This window comes from Pholcus phalangioides, unplaced genomic scaffold, assembly GCF_987345545.1.
Source record: "Pholcus phalangioides strain wild (caught in Gottingen) unplaced genomic scaffold, Ppha-v1.0 ptg000042l_1, whole genome shotgun sequence".
Classification (NCBI taxonomy): domain Eukaryota; kingdom Metazoa; phylum Arthropoda; class Arachnida; order Araneae; family Pholcidae; genus Pholcus; species Pholcus phalangioides.
The window spans coordinates 29,334,615-29,357,347 of NW_028301628.1; the positions used below are offsets into that span (position 1 = coordinate 29,334,615).

The following is a 22,733-nucleotide window of genomic DNA, read 5'->3' on the forward strand; positions in this document are numbered from 1 at the left end:
ATGGCCGCCGACCAATATATTTTTTTTCTTTTTTTTAAAACAAAGCATAGAATATAATTATTAATGAATTCCTTTGTGAAATAAGCATAATAAGTTAGAAGGCTATATTGTTAAAGTTACACAAGTGTTAGAAAGATATTTGTTGTTGTTGCTGCTGGTGTTTTTTTTGTTTTTATTCCTTTGCTTGTCGTATGTTTTTGTGTTTTTTTTCTTTAATTTTACGTGAACATTCTGGAAATGAGTTGAATGGATATATTTTATTTTTATTTTTATGACAGTTCAATTTGGCAACGGGGCGTCGCAGCTGCGCAAAGCGAAGGGCCAATGGTGGAATTGATAGTGTTGTGCGAGAGCAAGCGTAATGTTGTTTTCGATATTGGCGTGAATCTCTATGATGTGATCGATCCAACTAATAATTCGCCTATGACTATAGAATATTACCCGTGATTTTATTTGCACCGAGGGCGCGTTATTCTTTTTTAAATACTCCGACGTGGCATTCCGCTAAGCCCAACCCTAAGCAGTAGTATGTCTCGGCATGATGGTGAGTAGTTCATCAAGGGGTTATTATTATTACTACTACTACTATTATCATTCGCTATCATTTTTTAATATCCGGCGAGTGCTTCTTTATTTGCAACTTTCAATCGCTGCGAAATTTTTATATATGTGGCTTCCATCTCGTAGTACAGGTTTGTTTATTTACTAGAGTGCATCATGTATTGATAACGTAGGCGTTTCATGCGTTGGATGAATAGGGGGTTTTCCCCTCATCCTGCCAGTGAGTTTTTAAGTTCTAAATGACCTATAAATGCATGTGTTGAGTTTTTGTAGATTTTCCAAATGCCTATGAGTTTTCAAGGTTGCACGGCAGTCACGGTCTGATGCGAACTTAACAGCTGTAGTGTAGGCGACCTCTGGTGACGATAGGGTCAGGGGTACGGGATATTCGGTGCCTAGCCGTTGCGATTTGATGTTTGTTGATTTGGAACACTCATAGGGTGGGGTGTTACTTGAGATTGTGATACACCCCCCCTCACCAACTCCCTTCTTGAAAACCCCCCTTGGGAACAATTGTTTCCTCCGACAACTTCATTAAATTGTAGAAACATTAGGGCAAACCGTAGTTCGGTTAATTCTCGTTGCAGTTATGCCTCGTTATAATAGTCCTTTTCATTCTATGAAAAATCAAGCATAGACCCAGAGGAGGGGACAATAGAAATGATTGGCCCTCTCAAAAGTTGGTTCAGTGGTGAAATTTTGTCTCGAAAAATAAAAAATTATCTAATGCAACTGCATAGTAAGGTCGCTTTTGCAACACATTGTCCTGGATTCACTTTTCTTTGTTCCGTTTGCAGCTGAAGATGCTGCTTTCACTCTATTCAAAATCTGTGAAGATACTTTTGTCTCCACTATTTAAAATCTGAAGATGCTTGTCTCCATTCCATTTGCAGCTGAAGATGTCTGCCTTCGTGCAGGCACTGATCCAGAGGGAGGCAATGGGAATGACCCCCACCCTTCCAATAACCAAATGATAATGACATAAGCAACCTTCAAACCCCCCTCCCCCCCTTGTCATCAAAAGTCAGCAAATCCAAAACCCCTCGATGCTGATTTAACATTTGAATGACCCCATAGTCTTTATGTGAAAACAATTAGGACCTATTCTACTGGACATTGTAATGGAATAGTCAATATAACATGGGGTCACTATAAAGAGCTTTGACTACTTTATTTCCAGTGTAGATTCTGTCAAAAATATTTTCAGGGGACAGACGAAAAATTAAAAACAAACTTTTTCATCAACCCCCCTGAAAGTTGCAAATGATTTGTAACTTTCACAGGGTATTCTAAATTTGTTTTTTCCATCATTGTCGCTGAAAGGGATTTTACTGTATGAAAATTTATTGCCTGAAGAGGTAGCTTAATGCAGTGCTTCACAATAAAGCAGGTTGCTACGGTGAAATTTGGTAGCTAAAATTTTCTACGAGTGGTTACTTGGGTGGCTTCGGTAACTTTATTTGGTAGTAAAATGAAACAGTAGCAACCACTTATAAGAATCAAATCGGTAAAATCTAACGTTTTAAAGTAAAAAAAATCATTTTTTGTAAGAATCAGATTTCTAGGCCTGTTTATACAGTGATACCTCAGCTAACAAATGCCTCGGCTTACGAATTATTTTCCCTAACAGATTGTTTTTGACAGTTTTTCAGCCTCGACTGATAAATATGGATTCAGCTATTTCTGTTGAGTTGGATGCACTGACATGTTGCAAACTGAAATTTCATGCCAATCACCATCCGAATTATTGTTGCTGGAGCCTGATTAATTTATGTCTGCCTCAGAATCACTTTCCAGTTATAGGCCTATGGTAGAATTCTGCTTTAACAAATACCATTATAGCAAAAATATTATTGTAACAAAAACTTTTCTAATCCTTGAAAAAAGTTAAATAGGAGCAATGTATTGCAAATTCCGATATTACAAAATGAAAAATCAGTTGTAACAAATTCAAAAAGAAGTTTGAAAACAATAGAGTACAGAACATTTTAAAAGATCCTGTAAAATCTGTTTCACTTGCTGAACTGTTGGTTGGTTTTTTTTAACTTGTTTGACTCCATCAATTTTCAAATTTTTTTTCCCTCGATCAACACAGCTTTAGACAATTTCCACTATCTCTCAAGTGGGCCTCTTCATCCATGACCTCTCGGAAGCCATTGATAAAACATACAAACTGATATCATTTGCCTGGATTTCTATAAATCTTGCAAATTTTCCCCACGATAAACTTCTCCTTAAACTTTCTAATATCTTGTCCATAATTTAAAATTACTTAAATGGTTAGAGGCTTTCCTAAAAAATCGTAAACAGTTTGTCCATTTTGAAGATTATAATTCCCCATCTGCCTTCATAAAAGTCTGGTACTCCTTTGGGATCAGTTCTCTTCCCTTCATTAATTTACATCAATGACCTCCCGAAAATCTTTAACTTCACCACTAGATTTTTTTGCAGATGACTGTAATTTATCACATTAATCTTGCGTCTGATCAAGAACTTCTCTGACACAATCTGGCTTCCATCTATGACTAGTGTTCATTATGACAGATGCCTATCAACAATTCAAAAACAGTGCTCATGAGAGCTTCCCGTAAATTAATTCCTTTTGAATTCTCATATTTGATCAATAATTTAACTATCCCAAGTTTCTCACTTTAAATACCTTGGCGTCATGATCTCAGCTGACGTACATTGGAACAAACATGTTGATTATGTATCCAGAAATGTTTCAAACTTTTCTTTTTCTGCCACAACCTTAAACACTCCATTCGGGATATCAGACTACTCTACTGCGAAACATATCTCCCCACAAACTTCCCTTCGTTGCTGAAATCTGGAACCCATACACACTTCTAGTTATTTAGGTAAAATCTCAAATCTATCTAAAATAAATCTTGTTTCATTCACAACTGTTGATCGCCTTTTGCTTCTGTGTCCAAACTTAAAAAAATTCAATCTCCACACCCTCTCTACACTCTTCCTGTTATGTAAATTTCTCCATGGTTATCTTAACTTTGATACTTCTGGTATTATAGCCAAATCCCTAAAATTTACTGTATATGACTATATACTGTATGAACTTGTCAAGCCCTGGACAAGGGCTTGACAAGTTCCAGGTCACCACAGTGACTAAAAAATCAGCATTGGCACCTAAAATTTTATGCATGTGATGACTAAATTGAAATGAGGACGATGTGAAAAATTCCAAAATTTATGTGTTTCTACCTATATTGGAAATGATCACCACAGTCCAAAAACACCTAAAAAGATTCCGCTGTTTTTCTACTAGAAAAAAATATATTCTTGGCTCCATAAAATTTTTTGGAATACATACCAGCATATGTGGAATGAAGGTTGCTATGTCCTGAAAAAGTTTGGAGACACATTATTTTTGGACCTATTTTTTCTCAAAAAGTTTTTTTCCTAAAAAAAATTGCCTAGATTTTTTTGTGATTTTTCAAGCTTGACTCTATTCTTGCTCCGTGTTTGACTGATCAGATGCAGTGCCCATGAGGGGGGCATTGCTTTCCTTCCCCACCATTAATGGTGTGTGTGGGTGACCTAATACACAGTGAAAAACCTCTAAACAAGGGGCACCCATGACCAGACATTGTCCCTTAAATAGTGTATCTTAGGGTAAATGAGTTCCTATTCAAGGGGACATAGATTTGAACATCAATTCCTTAAACAGAGGTTTGACTTTGTAGCCTATACGAGTCATTCTCACAAAATTGGTTTAAATTTTGTCCTTAGCAGTTTACATTAAATATTCTAACAGAACATTGTTGGCACTGAACTTTTTTTCGTCCTTTTTACTTACATTCCTGTTTCTGACAAGTAGCCATTTTATTTATAATTTATTTGTCAATAGGTTTTTAGAATTTGCTTGAATAAATTTTTCTTAAGGGAATGTCCTTCTCCTGGCTGTCCCCAGTCCATTTTTAACTTTTGCCCATTTTAAATTTTGAAAATAACTTTTTAACCTCTTAAGCAGTTTTAAAATTTTCGTGATCCACATAGTAACTGCCACTGTAAAAATCAATAAACCTTCTAGAAATTGCTACATATATTTTTTAAGATTTTTTTTTTTCGATTGCGTGAGCAATGCTTTTCCCCAACACAATAATTTAAAAAATGAAGAGAAAAATTATAATTTTCTGTTTATGCTGCACACTTAATTGTATACTACCTTTGAAGAGAAAGAAAAAACATTCTCCCTCTCTCATTTTCCATTACCAGACTGTGAGCAAAGTATCTCTACCCACTGGTAGTTGACTGACAGGACGGGAAAGGAAAACTTGTTATCAGGAGAAGAAAACTTTACAACAGTATCTGGGCTTGTCAATGCCAAGAAGAGAGAATTTTAACCAGTCAACTGGCCATTATTTAATTTCTCCAAGTGCTACCCATTGTGCCCCTTCCCCCCCTTTTTTTTTGGAAGATGCATACACTTTTTCCCTTTTCTTGGAAGTTTGAAGCTACCAAAATATTTTTTGGTCGAATTTTTTATGAAAACATTAAAACTCAGTTTATCATCTTCTTTGCTGTGTATTTAAAATCATCATTTAAAAAATAATAATAAAAGTAATTAAAATTAGTGTTCTAAATAGAAGTTTACATAATTTTTAATTAATTAGTTTCTCATTTACATAAACGACTTCTGTAAACTGAATCTAAACGGTCAATTTCATTTGCCGATGACACCGCTCTGTACATAGAGGATGACGACATATCAACTTTAATAACAAAGACAGAAAATGATTTGAGACATATTAATCAGTGGATGGTTGCAAACAAACTTGAATTGAACGTGCAAAAAGACCAAATATCAGATTACTAAAACGAGAGGCTTAAAGTCTGACACAGAAATCCCCCATTAAAATTCATATATCATCCTCAAGTACAACAAAACTGCACCTGCCAAGGAATCCGAAGAATGTATGAATATGAATACTTAGAGGTAACAATACAGGATGACTTGAAATGGAATATTCATTGCGATAAAATAACAAAAACATTTTGATTTTACACAGTTCTTTTGTACAAACTCAAGTATTTGATAAGGGAGGATTTTTTGAAAGATGTCTTTTATGCGTGGGTTTTCTCAATTATAACTTATGGTTTGTGTGCGTGGGGTGGAGCATATCATTGTAATATCATACAACCAAGTAACACATATAACAAGGTTAGAAATGTGCTAACACAGGCCTATACTGGAAATATTTACAGAACGATAAACTTTGCAACGAAAAATAAAAATTGGCTTCAGAGAAAAACAAATAGAACAGCAAGATTCAAACATGATTTTGTAGTGCCGAAAACAAAAAAAACATCTTTTTCAAAAGTGTTTCTCATTACTGCTCCTGAACTACTCATGAATTCATTTTAGTCAAAAAAATCAACTACAAATACTACTAACCACAAATATGAAATTTACAAATATGCAAAAAACATTCAAAATTATGATATGTTCTATATCTGAAACTATTCATAAAAAAGTTAGATAAATATAAAATCAACAATTTTTTTTACATATAGAACTCACTTAAAACTATATATTTTTATGTGTATTAATGTTGTACCCAGAACATACTCACATCATCTTGTTTAAATTTCACTAAATATGGATTGTCATTTTACATTGAACTGTTATACATCATGTCTTAAATTCTTATACGTTTTTTTCTATAACTACACTGCATACTTGGCGGCTCACAATGGCTGCAAAAAAATTGTAATACGATGTCTTTTTGGCTTCCTGGAAGGACTTAGTGTCCCTTGGGGCCACATAGTGTATATTTGTTATATGTGTATGTCTTTTTTTTCTTTTGTATTCCTTTTTGTGTGTTGTGTTATTGTCCAGTATTTGTGTAATGTGTGTGTATTTGTTTACAATAAAAAATAAATAAATGTAATAACAGCATGAGTTGTTTGAGTTCAAAATGAATGCAGGAAAATAATTAAGAAAAATGTATTGAAATTTAAAATGACATGTAAATAGAATATTTTTTCCTTGTATGCTACTAATTATAAGGTAGACTTAGAAAACTTTATTTTCTTACTCTAGTATTCAGTATGTAATATGTTCCAAAACACTGAGCTGGGCACAAATCAAAATCACAATTACAGCACCAATATAGGGTTTTCTTTTTGTTTTTCAGCTTTAGAGCACACAACAGACCTCCTTATAAGAGAGCTTTCTTAGGCCTATCAGTCAGCCATTATCGCAGTCAAAACAAATACAACCAAAAGGCTAAAAATGAATTTGAATGACCTAATAGAGACAATCAAACTACAAAATTACCAACAACCTTCAAATGGGATGCACAAAGGCAAACTTGTTGAACTGAAAAGTTACAAACAAGAAAAGTGTATTTATATGTGTTTTATGTGGTAGAAAGTGTCAAATCATCCATGCAATGCACTGCTAGGGAGAGGGTCCTTTGCAAAAAATATCAACAACAGAGAATTGTGTTGAGAGACATAATATATATGACATCCAAAAAGTAAAGGAGGATTAGCATGACCCTCCCATCTTGGAGAAGGGCCCTTGGGGTTTTCACAGCATGAAAAAACAAAAAATTAGAATCCTTCCTGGCCCCAGGGCTTAAGCTCTGTAAAGCCCCACCCTTGTGGGGGACTGTGAGGGTTGGATTTATAGTATGTTTTGTGATTATAAGAAATGCTGCTGATGAATTTATGTGGATCCATACCAGCAGAACCTTTGCTTAAAGATATATGAGTAAAATATAACAGATGTATCTTTGCAAGGAAATTAATTTAAAAAAAGGCTCTTTAGAATGCAGCTTTGAGGAATATACACTGCTCAAAACAATTAGGGGAGCAAGCAAAAAAGTGAAGCAAACCGTGCGAGACAGCCACGTATTGGCATACAATGGATAGTACACGCGTATCAATGCGCAATACAGAAAAAAGACTTAAAAAAATTTGGAATTAAGCTTTAATTCTTTGAAAATATGGAAAAAACATGAAAAGATGATTTAGGGCAACAATTTGGTTACATGTAAACGATAAAAAAAAAGTACTGTTTAGACATGATGCATGAGTTTCAATAGGGCGTGTGGTCTCCTCGAACAGCTAAGACTGCTGCACACCTGTTTGCCATGGATGCGATGAGGTTATCGATCAGACTTTGGGGAATACTGTTCCACTCCTCAAGAAGTGCAATCTGCAAATCTCTGACAGTAACAGGCGGCCTTGGTCGCGCAGCAATGCTTCTTCCGAGCATGTCCCAAACATGCTCGATTGGATTCAGGTCAGGATAGCACGTTGGCCATTCCATACGCTGTATTGTTTCAGCTTCAAGCATGTTCTCCACCAAACGAGCTCTATGCGGTCGGGCATTATCATCCTGGAAAACAAAGGAATCTCCAAAGGGCTCCAGCGTAAGGGATGACATGAGGTCGCAATATCTCGTCTGCATACCTTCGGGCTGTCAAAGTGCCATTCCGAATGATATGCAGGTCCATACGTTCGCCTATGCTGATTCCATCCCATACCATCCAACCAGCTCGTCTGTATTGTGACCTTTCACGAACGAATGCAGGGTTATTTCGAGTGCCCCTGTCCCTCCATACTAGAACACGTCGGGTGTCACACTCCAGACTGAATCGGGACTCGTCTGTAAACAGCACTTGGCTCCAATCATGTTGCTCCCAATCTCGATGTTCAGCAGCCCCATCTTCTTCGGGCCGCACGGTGGCGTGGGGTCAACGGAATGCAGACCATTGGCCTACGTGCATAGAACCCTCCCTCATGAAGCCGATTACGTACTGTTTGGCTGGACACCCTTCGTCCTGTTGCCAAGAGCAACCGTCTTTGCAGCTGCGTTGCATTCTATGTTCTGTTTCAACGGGCTGTTAACTTTATATACCGGTCATCAGTTGCTGTAGTGGTGCGTGGCCGACCTTGCCCTGGTTGACGTCTAACATTTCCTGTTTCTTGGAATCGATTCCACAGCCTTGCAACAACACTTCTGGCGACTCTAACAGCGTCTGCGACACTACGTTGTGTTTGCCCAGATTCCAGTCTGCCTATAACACGCCATGCCATGGATTCCTGTAAATCACGTTGTTGAGACATCCTCAAGTCACCTTGTCTTAAAAAAAAATACTGCACAATCGAATTTCGCAGTTACGGCAGTAAAACAGACGTTTCTGCGACATCCCGATTTCTGTCCTTATCTCCTTTTTCTGGTTTTTGACGTCATGAACTTTGATTTGCATATGAAGTTTTCTTCTTCCATTTCCTGCTAGGCTTTAAATTATGGATGATTCATTTTACGTTACTTATCGGTATACATCTTTGCGTAATTTTGTTAAAACCATGTGTTCCCCTAATTGTTTTGAGCAGTGTAGTAATAATCACAGACCTTATATATACCTTGAAATATTGATTGTCCAACCCCATCTTGTGGTAAGATAATAAAGTAGAAGGATGGCTTTTCAGGTGGCATCAGCTATATGAGAAATTATTCCGTCATATCCATTTGAAAAAGACAAAAAAAAAAAAAATCAGTGCGACAGCATTTGCCGTCGTTGGTATCATCCTGACCATGACAATACTGTCATAACCAGTTGAGACTGTATACAAGGATGACGTCACTCTCCGCTACCATACGAAGGTTTTTTAACAACTGGCTTTTGCGAAGATATATTTTGGAAAGAGAGAAAATTCAACTGTCCCCGCAGGGGCAGTCGCCATCTGGTGGCAGCGTCAGCAGTTGTGAGCTTGGCCTGAGTCTGGTCCGGCCGTCCATGTGCGGTCCCATTCAGTGTACATGAGCTCCAGGGAAAGATTAAGAGATTTGGTGCCTCAGTAGTCTAGTGCGTTCACCCGGAAAGTGAAAGGACCAGGGCAGTTGAATTTCTCTCTTTTCAAAATATATCTTTGCAACGGCCAGTTGTTAAAAAACCTTCAGTTGAGACTGGTTAAGAACCCGAAATATTTTGGGATTGCCAAAATAAAGCGAACCAGGTTAGATGAGATATAGAGATTGCTGCTATAAAGGTTAACTTAAAATAAAAATATGATCGTATTTTCAATAATATATACTTTTAGGATCAGTATACTTTTATTTATTTCATATTTAAAATTCAAATTTTAAATATTTTTATCAATAGTTTATAGTGAAATAAAAAATTTCCCCCATTTGTGACATTTGGAAAACAGTTCAAATCCTACCGCACCAGTTGCCAGCTATCAAATTTTGTGTTTAAAAGAGAGAGAGAGAAGAGTACAGCCATCACTTGAACTTCTTTTTAAATCAATTACAATTGTAAATTAAATTCACAAATTATATTTATTCAGGAAAAAAGAGGCGAGTGCCCTTCTGGGTACTTTTTTTTTATAAATATAACTTAAAATTATTTTCACCGTACCTCCTGTTCAAGCTTAGAGATTTCTATTATTTCTGTGAAAGGCATGTTTTCAACATGCATAGTTTCTTTATTAGTGTTGAAAGAAAAACAGGTAAAAATGCTTTTTTCCTGGCATTAAGTAACCAGAAGGAAGGTTTGATCATAAGTTTGGGACGATAAAAATAAGAAAATCATGATATTTTTTGGTTGCAACATCAAGCTGCAGTAATTTTTTCATCTGAAGACTTTGTTTAGAGAGTGCCTCTTGTGCTCTAGCAAGACAAACAAATTCATTAGAAATCTGTTGTCCCCGATGAAGTTGACAAAAAAAAAAAAAAAATGAACAAGGAATATAAATGAAAAAAAATAATAAAAATGCAATTGACAAAATAAAATTTTGGATAATTTGGTTGAAATTTATTTTTGATTTTTTTTTTCAATTTTATTAGAATGACCCCCCATAGACATACTCAAAACCTATGCACTAATATCATGCCCTTTCTCTCCCCCCCCCCCAAAAAGTCCTTTAAGTCTATCTCCACTTGTGATCAGACACCATCTGAAATAGCCTGGAAAAAAACTGTTTCCAAATTTTAACACCAAATAAAACACATTAAAAACCTTATTAGGCTTTTCACTAATGTAACACCTAATGTCATTCATAGGCCTATATAGTTAGTTCATTGTGAACTATATTATAAATGGTTACTAAACTTGTGACTTGGTTATTGAGATTTCTTTAAAAATTATTCAATGATGCAGGTATTTTACATACAAATTTTAGTTATATTTGACAGCCATATTTTTTATGGACATCTTTTCTTCAGCCACCTCATTAGGCAGTTTGCCTGTTGTGGCATTTGTATTTGTAATATTCTGTGCGATTTTCGGAAACATCACTTCAGCATGTGAACTTTATTAGATTATAAATCTTATGAAAGCAATAAATTTATATTTGTACATTAATTTATTCTTTTAGGAGGTTAAGTTATCTGATAGCCAATCTATTAATTTAAAAATAATGCTTTTCTGATTTGTTTGATTATATTATCTCAAAGAATGAGATGTGTTAGCAAGTTTGCTATATTATCAATAAATAGCCTATGTTTTTTTTAGCCAATCCACTGTGCTCTGATGCTTACACTGATGTGGTCTATATATTTTTGTTTAATGTTATCTTCATGAAATAGACTATGAACAAGATCATAATAATTCAAACGCTAATTAAAATGTTTGTTAACTATGGATATCTTAACTATCCAGAAATGATTCTGATCATTTGGTATTTTCTGTGTAATATTTGTTTGTGATTTATAAGAAAATAGAAATCACATGAAAGCTAATTTTAACCTGGAAAGGTGGCGGAAAATTTTTTTTTTGTTAACTTCACAAACATATTTTCACAATTTTTTAACACCATCACTGATTCTAAGGAATGCATAAATGAATGAAAACCAGGACTGTTCCCATTGCTGAGACCTTAAAAGCCCAGCTTCATAGCATAGTCTGAAAAAAAGTGTGTACCTAACATTCTGAGTGTGTCTAGTGTTATGTCTGATTTTTCAGTGCTGCTGTTTATGTAAAAATCTCAATAATTACTGCATTTCTCAATCGTTTTTTTTTTTTTTTTTTTACTTCTGATTATTTGTCTTCGGGTACTCGTGTATAATGCTTCTGTGTTTGATGCTTTGAACTTTGTTCACTGTCTAAAACTCAGTGGGGTTGTAAATAAAAGATCAGTGTTTGTAATGAAAGATTCTATATTCAGAATTGTGTTGATAATGTTTCAATGTATTCAATCATCTTAGGTGTTAGCTGTGATTCCTGCCTCAAGGGAAATTTTAGAGGAAAACGTTATAAATGCTTGATATGCTATGATTATGATCTTTGCGCCACTTGTTATGAAATGGGGGCATCTACAACGCGTCATAATGCTGACCATCCGATGCAGTGCATTCTTACTAGATCAGATTTTGGTAAGGTCATACATTTCAGTTCATTTATCAAGTGACAAAAGTTGTATTTATTTTTTGGATGGTTGAAGTAATTTTTAATCCAGATTTGTTAGTTGACCTCTACGCGTATCTTAAAAAATGTATGAATTTTTTTCCCCCCGGTGTAACCCACATGAGAAAGTAGTAGAACAATAATTTTTAATATGTATTTTTAATTATGCGTATTCTTCGCTGGCGTTACATTCCAGGGGTGACCGCAAATACCAGAAATCCGTGAATAACCAAAACCATAGGTATATCTGTTTATTGAACAGCATGAGAAGAGTAGGATGAAGCAAATGTAGAAGGGAATGTAAAAGAGGGTGCAGCGATTGTTCCCGATGTTTTCTGAAATAACATGATTTCTGTTTGCTGTTTCTTCTTCATATCATCAAGTATGTTGAAATATGATGACTGCTTCTTCTATCAATTTTTCTACATGTGAAGAACGTACCATAGAGGGATCTGTCATGAAAACAATCTATTGCTGATTTGAACTTGCGAAGCTCTTCCGCTATGTTATTCATGGTGAACTTGTGTTGTCTGCTTCTTTATCTTGATCTTCATCTGGTACCACTTAGGAGCAGTCAACTGCATTAATTTCTTCTCGGTCAGTACTGAATTGCTCGGTTCTTTGAATTGCTATTAGCTGTTCGACTTCTATATCCATATCATTGAACCCTGCTCCACCCACCTGTTTCACTCACGTGACAATGTATTTTATAATCTCTTCAGTTGGCTCTGTAGAAATGGTTGTGTCGTGGAACGCACATTGTGGCGGAAGGTTAATTCGGACCAAAAGTGGGCATGCCATTCGGACAACCCCAGGTGTTTCTCTCTCAGGAGCTGCCATGGCTCTAGTGATGACAATAATGTCATTAGCGATTCATTCAAAAATGAGCCGTCTTAAACATGCACAACTCAAATTTTGTAAACAAAACACATGAATGACGATTTCTGAGTGTTGCAAAAAACTTTTCTAATAAAGGAAAAAAATCGTGAATACGGGGGGTGGGGGGACTTTATATCACTTATGTTTTGTTCAGTCTTTTGTCTTAGATATATATTTATAATATGGTCTGTATATATACCTGAGTGTAAGCTTGCATTTTTTATGAAGGAAAATAAGGGTCATAATGATCCAAATGGCAGATAATATTAATCATAAAAAAATAGACCATCTCACCTCAAGAAATTATGATTCATTGTTTGCAGAGTTTTTCATTATATTTTTCTGTCCCAGTATTTACTTATCTAATGCGTTTTTCAGATTTATATTATGGTGGTGAAGCAGTGTCTGTGGAACATCCCCAATCTGTCACTTGTCCCTTCTGTGGGAAAATGGGTTTTACTGAAGCTACTCTGACAGAGCATGTATCTGCTGAACATTCTGATTCATCTATGGAAGTGGTATGCAATAACTTTGATTATATTCATACGTATTTATATGAAAGAAAAAGTTAGTCTACATAAGAGTTAGTAGGTTGGAAAACATGAATTTCTTAGTGCAGATTATAGGTAGCTGAATATTGTCTATAGTTCCTCCCCATCCCACTGTTTTAATATTTGTACTTTCATACTTGAAGCACAGTCATTTTATTTTAGTATTTAAAAAATAAGAGTTTGCCATAGAAAGAATATACCAAAAATTGTAACACATTTGCTCAACAGTCTTGAGAAGAATTTTAAGAAAATAATTATTAAGAACTTATCTCTTTGTAGAGAACAAACCATTATGGGAATTTTCATAGAACGTTTTCAGTCAGCTAAAGGCTCATTGCAAAAAATATAACATTCTATGTATAGGATGATGGATCCTAATTGACTAAACTAATGTGGACTGAACCTGCTGTGAATAATCAAAAGGCTCTGATAATATAGGCCTTATTTGATTATAAGAGTAAATAAAATATGTGGTGTGAATGATGTGTTTCTGCAAAGATTATTTTAAAATACTTTAATCGCAATTTACAAAATTTCAAATATTGTTATGCATATTTTGAAAGCAGTACAATTGCATATAATATGTAAAACTCTCTCTACATATGTTGAGGTGATTGTTGAAGCAATTTGTTGCAATACAAAGCATTTTTACTTAACTTTTTCAAAATCAATTATCCTTTTGACTGGCACAGCAGAAATCACTGAACCTCCCTCTAAAATGCCATATCTTTTTTAATGAAGTAGGCCTAGACTTCAGATTCTCAACAGGTGCAAAGTGAAGGGGATGAGAAAATGTGCTCCATTGAGAAACCAGATATATGAAATATCTGGGCTTGTCAGTGATAAAATAGTTTTCTTGACCAGATATATACATCCTTTCCCAGTCAAATGGTTAATGAAACACACCTTGGATAACCCTAACTTTAGTCAATTTAGGTCCTATTGTATATATTTTTCATTTCGATTTCAGTAAATGTTGTCCAGTGTGGCTATACCTATTGCACTACATCCCCTAATGGTAACTTGGAGTGATTCCTTTGAAAAAATCAATCATGGATTTTTTTTTAAGATAAGAGATTCGGTGAGAAATGACCAATCAACAGAGAATTGTAGGAATCTGTTGCCTTCTATTTTGTGGCTATTCTATGACTTCAGCTTGAAAAATCAAAGGAAAAAAAAATTAGATGTCAACCAAATTTTTTGTATGAGCCAATCTAGGTGACCCTTTGCCGTGCAGGGAAACGTGCTTGTGAAACTTTCAAAAATTGTGTTGTCCCCAGGTTAAAATTTAGTGATCACATATATATAGTTGCCAGCTCCAATTTTGTATTTGCCATGGCAACCAAGCACCCTGGACTCCATAACCTTTTCATACTAGTAGCCATAGAATGTGCACTGACATAAATTTTAAAAATACTGTATTGTCATCAGAATCCAGTTTAGGAACCACACATAAAAAATTTCATATACCCATGCTAATCTTTTAGTCACCATGGCAGCCTGACATTTGCCAAACCCTGCCTTGAAGGCATTATTTGATTATTTCTATATAAAAGTTCAGTCTCATCTAATTTTTTTCTCTTTCTTTTTTAGGTATGCCCAATATGTGCTTCCCAACCCGGTGGAGAGCCGAATCACGTGACAGATGACTTTTCTGCTCATTTAGCTTTAGATCATAGGAGTAGAGATTTAATATCCTTCTAGTTTACTTTAATAATTTTATTTGTTTTGATGGCAATTTATTAAAATTTGTGGCCCGTGATATGTTTAATGTACTTTCATGTTAAATGTTTTTTGGACTAAATATTTTTTATGGACATGTATCTAGTAATTTTTGTGGAGTATGTTTGAATTTTGTTCGAAGTTTAATGGCATAGATACATTCTCAAATTAAATAATCTATGATTTGATGTATAAGATTTTCTTCAGCTAAGTGGCCAAGGTTTGTGTATCGACTTGATGTTACTCCAACACCAACGATTGACATCAAGATATATCAGATGATACCTTCTGCAACGAACATAATAAAAACTGTTATTATTTGATTGATTGAATCATAAATAAATGCTGCTTGTTTAGCTTGATCATTTTTGCACATCCAGAATGTTTCTCCCTGTTGGCAGTAGTAAAGTCATTTAATTAATTTTTTTGTTCGTTGTTGTAAGAGGGACCTAATTAGGACAGGGTTTCAAGTTTGACATAATTTTATTTTGTTAAAGTAGTTTTTGTGTTTTAAAATTTCCAATGCCTCTGTAAAATCAAATTAAAAGAATAGTCTTTGCCTGATTGAACCTTAGTTTCTTTAAATTTGATTTGATTTTTATTAGTCATTCATGAGAGTGTTGAATAACCACCTAATACAGTTCAACAAAACCACTTTTCCCTTCAACTTATCTCAACAAAGATTATTCTAAGGGTGTGCAAGTTAGCAGAATTGTTCTTGCTCTTTCACACAGTAATGAATCTCCTGAATCAGGTCTTTTCAATAAATTTGGAAAACCTTCACAAATAATCACATATATGTCTCTCTTCGTATAACATGAATGAAGTGTTTGCTGATATAAATTAATCTTGAAATGCTAGTGTAAAGTTATCCATAATCAGTATTTTGTTTTTAACAAATGAAAAAGGAGGGGGAAAATGAAGTACAAAATCAGATAAAAAATATTATGGAGAAAGAAAAGAAACTTTTGGTGTTGAGTGTCCTTGAAACCATTAAGCTAAGAAATAAAAAAACAATTACTGATTTGAATAAAAAGATGTATGAATGTATTGAGTAATCATGAAAAAAATTATCTTATATATCAATTGCATCCTTTTGGTCATAATTCTTTTTCTTTCAATTTAAATATTGCTATCTGAAATTTAAAATTTTGACTGGAAAAGTCAGGTAAAATTTATTCATGGAAATCATTACGAGCTCTTGAAATGCTAGAATTAATTTTTATTAGCAATATTTCATTATATATATTTGCATTTATTACCTTAACTATTTTATGAAGAGCCATCGACTTCAAGGCACAGACGAATACCCCATTCTGGTCGAGGTATGAATACCTCACGACCACGGCGATCACAGATGCAGTTTTCTTCAGGTTGTGGTTTCTCTTCACTTTCACCAAATACTAGAGATTCAATGGATCCCATTGCAGGTATTTTGAGTACCCTTTTCTGTGTTCCCATGCTTTTCTTTTGTATAATTTTCTCCATAATGATATTGAAAGCTGTCTTTAATATTCAATATATTTTTCCCATATTTCAATGTATCTCATATTCATAGATGATTTCTTTGTCGTGCGTTTTTTTATTTTGTTTATTTTATTTTTTTTATTATAATTAGTTTATTATTTACTTTTCGAGCTTGAAAATTAACCCAAAAATTATTGTCTACCAGTATGGATCGACAGTGATCCCTTGGATGAATTTCCTTCGTTTTATGCAGTGTGTTTGTTGACATGATGAATAAAATTCACTTAAATGTAGAGCTTGCTTGTTTTATGAAGTGAATATCTGTTATTTTTTGGAATAAGGACTTGGTGTCCTGTAACTATGTGTAGTGTAACAAAAGTACTGCAAATTAATGGCGTTATCCTAATATTGACAAAAATTGACATAGTGCCCTTAACCTCCGGCATACAAATATGTGCAGTAGAGTCTTAATAATCTGAGATGAATGGGACCGAGGCTACCTCGGATTATTGAAAACTCTGATTATCCAATAAAATAATAGGAACCAGTTTTTTAAGAGGGAGAAGCTTAAACCCATGTATTCATATCTTACTCTTACCTATTTTGTTCTCAATTGAACTGCTCAGTTCATTAAGATCAGGGCTGCTAAGAACGATGGCTTCATTATGAAAGGAGGCTAAAAGTGGCTCTTGTGTTTCTGAGACTTGATATGGATGTTATTTTTCACTCTAAATTGACTGCAGAGGGACTGGGAAAAATTGTCATTGGGGGACCATTGAATTTCCCAGCCTAAGTATCAAGACACTTTAGTGCTGAAATTATTCACATGCTGGGAAGAATCCAACAAAATGAAATTCCGGTGGTATATATAGCAAAAAACGAGGTTTGAGAAGGAATTTCGAAAAATTCCCCTAACACTTCGGATTATCCTAAATATCAAACTCTGGAGACTCTATAGTGGAAGTTTTCACAAACTTCCAGATTCTTCTACACATAGATTGTTAATGACTGCAGTGCAGTTATTCTTGCACACAGTTTTTTATTTTTGATTATGGTTGTGGATTTTTAACATAAATGCTAACCAATAGTACAAAGATGGTAATATTTGTTTGAAAAGAATTTAATAAATGTTAAAATTTGATTGTTTATTTTTGTGCAAGTCATATCCCACAATGGTTGTACATTTATATTTTCAGAACTCTTATCTCAATTATCCAATGTCAGGCGCTCAGCAAATCTAGCTCAGTCCAGCACCACTTCTCAACTACAACAGTTGCAGATGCAACTGCACATGGAACGTCAGCAGGCACAGGTTGCCCGCCAACAGCTGGAGAGAATTCCCCGTCGTCAGGCTGCGGCCACTGGTACCAGTGTCTCAGGTGCATCTAATGCTACAAATGCTACCCTTCAGTCCAATTATGCTGCGTCCTTAGAGCCTTCTTCTAGTCTCTCCTCGGTCAATGCTGGACCACAGTTCCTGTTATCTAGGTAAAAGCTTGCCATGTTGTGAAATGCCATTTAAATTTTTGATTAAATTAAAATGCATCATTTACGATCTGTTCAAACAAATCACCATACCATCACTACCTCAGTGGTTGATATCTCCCTTTCCTTTCTTTATGATATTACTATTCCTCATATTTTATCATGTTCATTTCATATTTTTATGAGTGATATCTATAATTAATCTTATAATGTGCAAAGTAAACACTTTTAGAATATGTATGCATCATGAACAGAATATGTAGTTAAATAATGTTCATAGTGAAGGTATAAATATTTGGTTTTCAAGTTAACTCTCCTGATGGTAACACAAAATTGCCCAAAAACATTTTTAAATACTATAAAATTTTTTGCATCTGACTTTTTGTTTTACCTGCACTAGAAGTATTTTTAAGATATTTCAATATAAACTGCTGTCAGGCATTATATATGTTAATAATTTCTATTAAAATTCTCTTTTCTGAAAACTGTATTTTTTGTCAGATGAGGAACATCTTTTTCAAACACCACTTGTTCAAATTCTTGAAACTATGTGTGTCTTTGCACCAAAGTATTACATTCTTTATAACAATAGAATTTCTTATTAAAACGATTTAAATGAATTTTATGACACAAAATGGGGTAAATTTTAGTTTCAAAAAAGTTGCATGTTGTTGGTGAAATTCTAAAAAAAAACCCCAAAAAATTAAAATCGTAACTACTACTGTTAAACTATATAAAAATATCCACAAAATTAAATCCCCTTAATACTTCTCAAGAAGGAGGAAGAAAAGCATACACAAAATTTGAAAGAAATGACAACAGTAGACCCTAATACACTCGGACCTAACTAGCTCTATAAATTTAGGTGGGAGACTTGAGATTTTTAACCCTTTCTCCCTCTTTGGAATTATTGGAAAATTTTCCAGATTATCTCCAAAAGTTAGATTTTACACCATCGATTTTAGTGGAAACATTATGAGCATTAACTGCATGTATGTCATTTTTGGTGTACGCTTTAGGGGGATAAAGAATAAACTAGAGTTGGCACACAATCATAGGCAAAAAAATCATGCAGCACTTGATGAACAGCCCCTTCCTCTCTGGAGAATTTCAGGATTTCTAGATTCCAAAAGTTGGCATATCTGTGCTATGTAAATGCATAAATAAATCCAAAGGAATGTCACCACTTTTTACTGCTAAGAAAGAAATCTAAACTATGAATGTCAGGTCTGTGCTGTCCATATTGATAAATAAAACTTGTGTATGATCTATAGTTTATAAATATTTATACCTTAAATGAAAAAAAATTGAAAAATCTCAAGACTGTGTCATCTGCTGGATTCAAAATTGTAAGTTCATTGGTCAGATAACTGGGAGTTAGCTTATCTAGTGCACTGTGTGTAAAAGCTGAACTGGTTATTTATTTTTATTTATTTATTGGACTGAGCAACAACACATAAAACATACAATCAAAACAACTGAGAAAGATACAAAAAATGACATTATATATGATGGCACAGACACCGACTCCAAGGAACTACAAGTCCTTCCAGTGGGTCAATATAAATTAGATTAAAGGGTTAATTGGATTATGCAACCACCTTACCTAAAACAGTAAGATATCTGATATTACATGATGTATTTTAAACTCATGGCTTTGTCTACGCAGAGTAATTGACCTGTATTCTCTTAAGCTATGGAAAAATTTGACATGCTAATGTTGGGTAAGACAAATAGAGATGAGAAATAATGATTAACATACATTACCCCAACTTGAGCCATCATTAGGTGAATAATATAACTCAAGGGGGATTATTATTAGACAAAAATTATTCAGCTTAGAAAAGTTGCAACATATTGAATTACATGTTAAAACACTTTTTCCCCACCACATTGTTCTCACCCAAAAAAATTAACAGTGCAAATATCTCTCACTTTGCACGATCTCGCTTTTCAAAAATCACAACCTGTATAATTTGGCCTAGAGATTGATTCTAATGATTTTATATCTGAAAATGAGCTTGAAAATTAAATTTATGACATTGTTAAATCTGTTCGATTTGAGGATGAGGCGAATGTAGTGGATGAAACCTCAAATACAACTCACCAGGAATCATTAATAAACATCTTCTGGTAACATAGACCAGACCTGTCAACTCTCCCGATTTAGGTGGGAGACTTCGGATTTTTCATCCTTCCTCCTGCTCCCCGGATTTGTTAAAATTTCTCCGGATTTTGGCGGAAAATCAGATTTTACGCGAGCTTTCACGTTGTCGGGCATCAATAATTACTGTAGTCGTTAGAGAAAACACCCATAGAGGACAGCCGTAGTCATTTCCATCGAGCAGCCTTAAAAAAGTGTGTGATCGCATTTAAGCAACTGGCAAAGACGCTACTTCGTTTTCGTAGCGTTTATCGGCAATCATTTATCAAGGACATGACCTTGGTTGCCGAAATTCCTGTATAATCGTTATTGTATTCCATCAACAGCCGTGCGGTAAATATGTTTTTTCGTCGACAGCTTTGTAATTTGAATTTTTTTTAATTGTTTCTTCCGATTAAACATCTTCAGAAAGAAAATATAAAACTTTAAGCTATATAAAGCTAAATAGAAAACTTAATATACCCAAGATTATCGATGTGATTTCTCTACTCTGCATGGAAAGACTGATATGGAATTATATTCTGTTCAGGGACAATGCAGAACCTGCCTTGGGGGGGGAGGAGAAATGTAACTTTTCCTTAATTAATTTTTTTTTTTCGAAATTTTTTTTGATCAAGTCTATGAGTGTCGGGGGGAATCTTGGAAGAATTTCCGGATTTCAAAAGTTGGCACATCTGCATAGACAATGTCATCAAAATTTGTGATCTGAGAAAATGATCTTGATGTGATTAGAATCGTTCCATTTGTAAGATATTCACACAGAATTCTTTGGCTCGCTATAGTAATTTTTATAGAGGAAACAAAGAAAAAAACCTGAATCTTGACTGTTGCATTTGAAACATAATCAGCCTATCATCACATCCTCTCTTGGTAGAACGAGCAATCTATTCGTCATCTGATTGAGGACGGGCAGAAGTAAAAAAATTTTCAATAAAATTCATTCATCAAGAGTAAGTTTTTGAAATAAATTTATATAATTTTTTGGATAATTAAATAAACTCACAAAAAATATTTTACTGCTGGATGTTTTTTTGCCTTGAAGAAACTACCCACTAACTATTCTTATCTTAACCATGTTAAATTCCATTCATTTTACGTGATTTGGTCTTGTGGGATCATTTTCTAGAACCAATTTATTGTGTAAAGCGAGAGACACGTGTAGTTTAATGAAGCGTCACATACATAAATAATCATACTCATAGAACAATATCAGAAGCATATTGAATTCCAAAACTGCTTTGACATTCCAAACATGGTGTGATATATTTCCTGTGAAGATGGTGTTTTTTTTGTGTGTTTCTCATTAAATGTTCCAGGCATTCATACTGTTATTAGAAACATCGCTGAATGTTTGTTTTTGTATAGTTTATCGCTTTTACTTGAGTTGATGTGTATATGTATATATTTTCTTTAGATGTACAGAACCAGTCCTTAGCGAAAATGAGTTGCAAGCCTTGGATGTCGAGCGTGCTGACCGAAGCTTATTTGTTCAAGAACTGTTGTTGAGCTCACTCGGACAAGATTATGACTCGGAAGATTGGGATGAGATATTCAGGAAGTTGGGGCTGTTCTCCGACAGTGAATCCTTTCTGGCAGCATCGCCCTCTGCTTCGTCTGTGGCTGCCATGGCCGCGAGGTCAAATTCTGATGATGTTGCTGGTAATGATCCAGTAAGTGCCATAAACGAAGTTGAACCTGCTGCCGGTGATATGAATCACGTGCAGTATAATGTCAACCAGGAAGCTGGTCAACTGCAGAATGCATTGAATCCTCCCATGCGGGCATTATATGGAAGGCCATCAAGCCGAGGCGGCATGTTGAACAACCCAAACTCGCTGAACAACCGTGGAAGTAATGCTTTGCGTAATTCCCCACGTGAGAGCCACACTGGTGGTAATCGCCAGATCGGTCGGACTGGTAACCGGGAGAGCTCTTCCCCAAGTAGACGAAAACCGCATCGTCAAGTAGATGAAAAAAACAAAACCACTGAACCACCTCCGCCTCACTGAGATTCGCTCATCGTTTGATTCCGTTTTGTGTGGGAGGGAGTCTTTAGAACCCTTCTTGAAAGATATTATGAACTTTTCTTTTGTTTTTTTTTTTTGCTTTGTGAGAAAGAAAAAAGGGGGCTGTCCGTTAGACTTCAAATTAACACCGAAGTATGCCTTTTCTTTTGTTGATTGATTGCTGTTTTGTTTTTTTTCTTTGTTTCGTCGGAAAAGAGAAAAAAAAGTGCAGCCATATACGACAAATAATCTGAATATTTATGAAAAATTATATCGAAAAATATTTTTTTCCAACATGTGGAAAAATCCCCCATTTTGTTTGAATGGAATGGTTTGTTGCAAGCCTAGCGACATTTTACTTACATACTTGTAATATCTTGTATGCTTTAAATTAAAAAAAAGTTATGCTTTAAAAAATCAAAAATAAACTGAAAAAAATTATACTATGCCTTTTTTTTTAAACATATATTCCGGCGAGTTATTGGTGGATCTACTTCGAGATATTTTTCGATTT

The 22,733-nt window shown here is 34.7% G+C and overlaps 1 protein-coding gene across 1 annotated transcript; it reads left to right on the forward strand.

Moving 5' to 3' along the window:
* The first annotated feature begins 276 nt into the window (after positions 1-276).
* Positions 277-22,660, forward strand: LOC149064760 (E3 ubiquitin-protein ligase KCMF1-like). The gene is made up of 7 exons (XM_089254734.1): positions 277-544; positions 11,747-11,914; positions 13,203-13,342; positions 14,969-15,067; positions 16,374-16,527; positions 17,761-18,052; positions 21,628-22,660. Exons 1-7 carry the CDS (start codon positions 529-531, stop codon positions 22,220-22,222), a joined length of 1,464 nt encoding a protein of 487 aa, XP_089110860.1. The 5' UTR covers positions 277-528; the 3' UTR covers positions 22,223-22,660.
* The last annotated feature ends 73 nt before the right edge of the window (positions 22,661-22,733 follow it).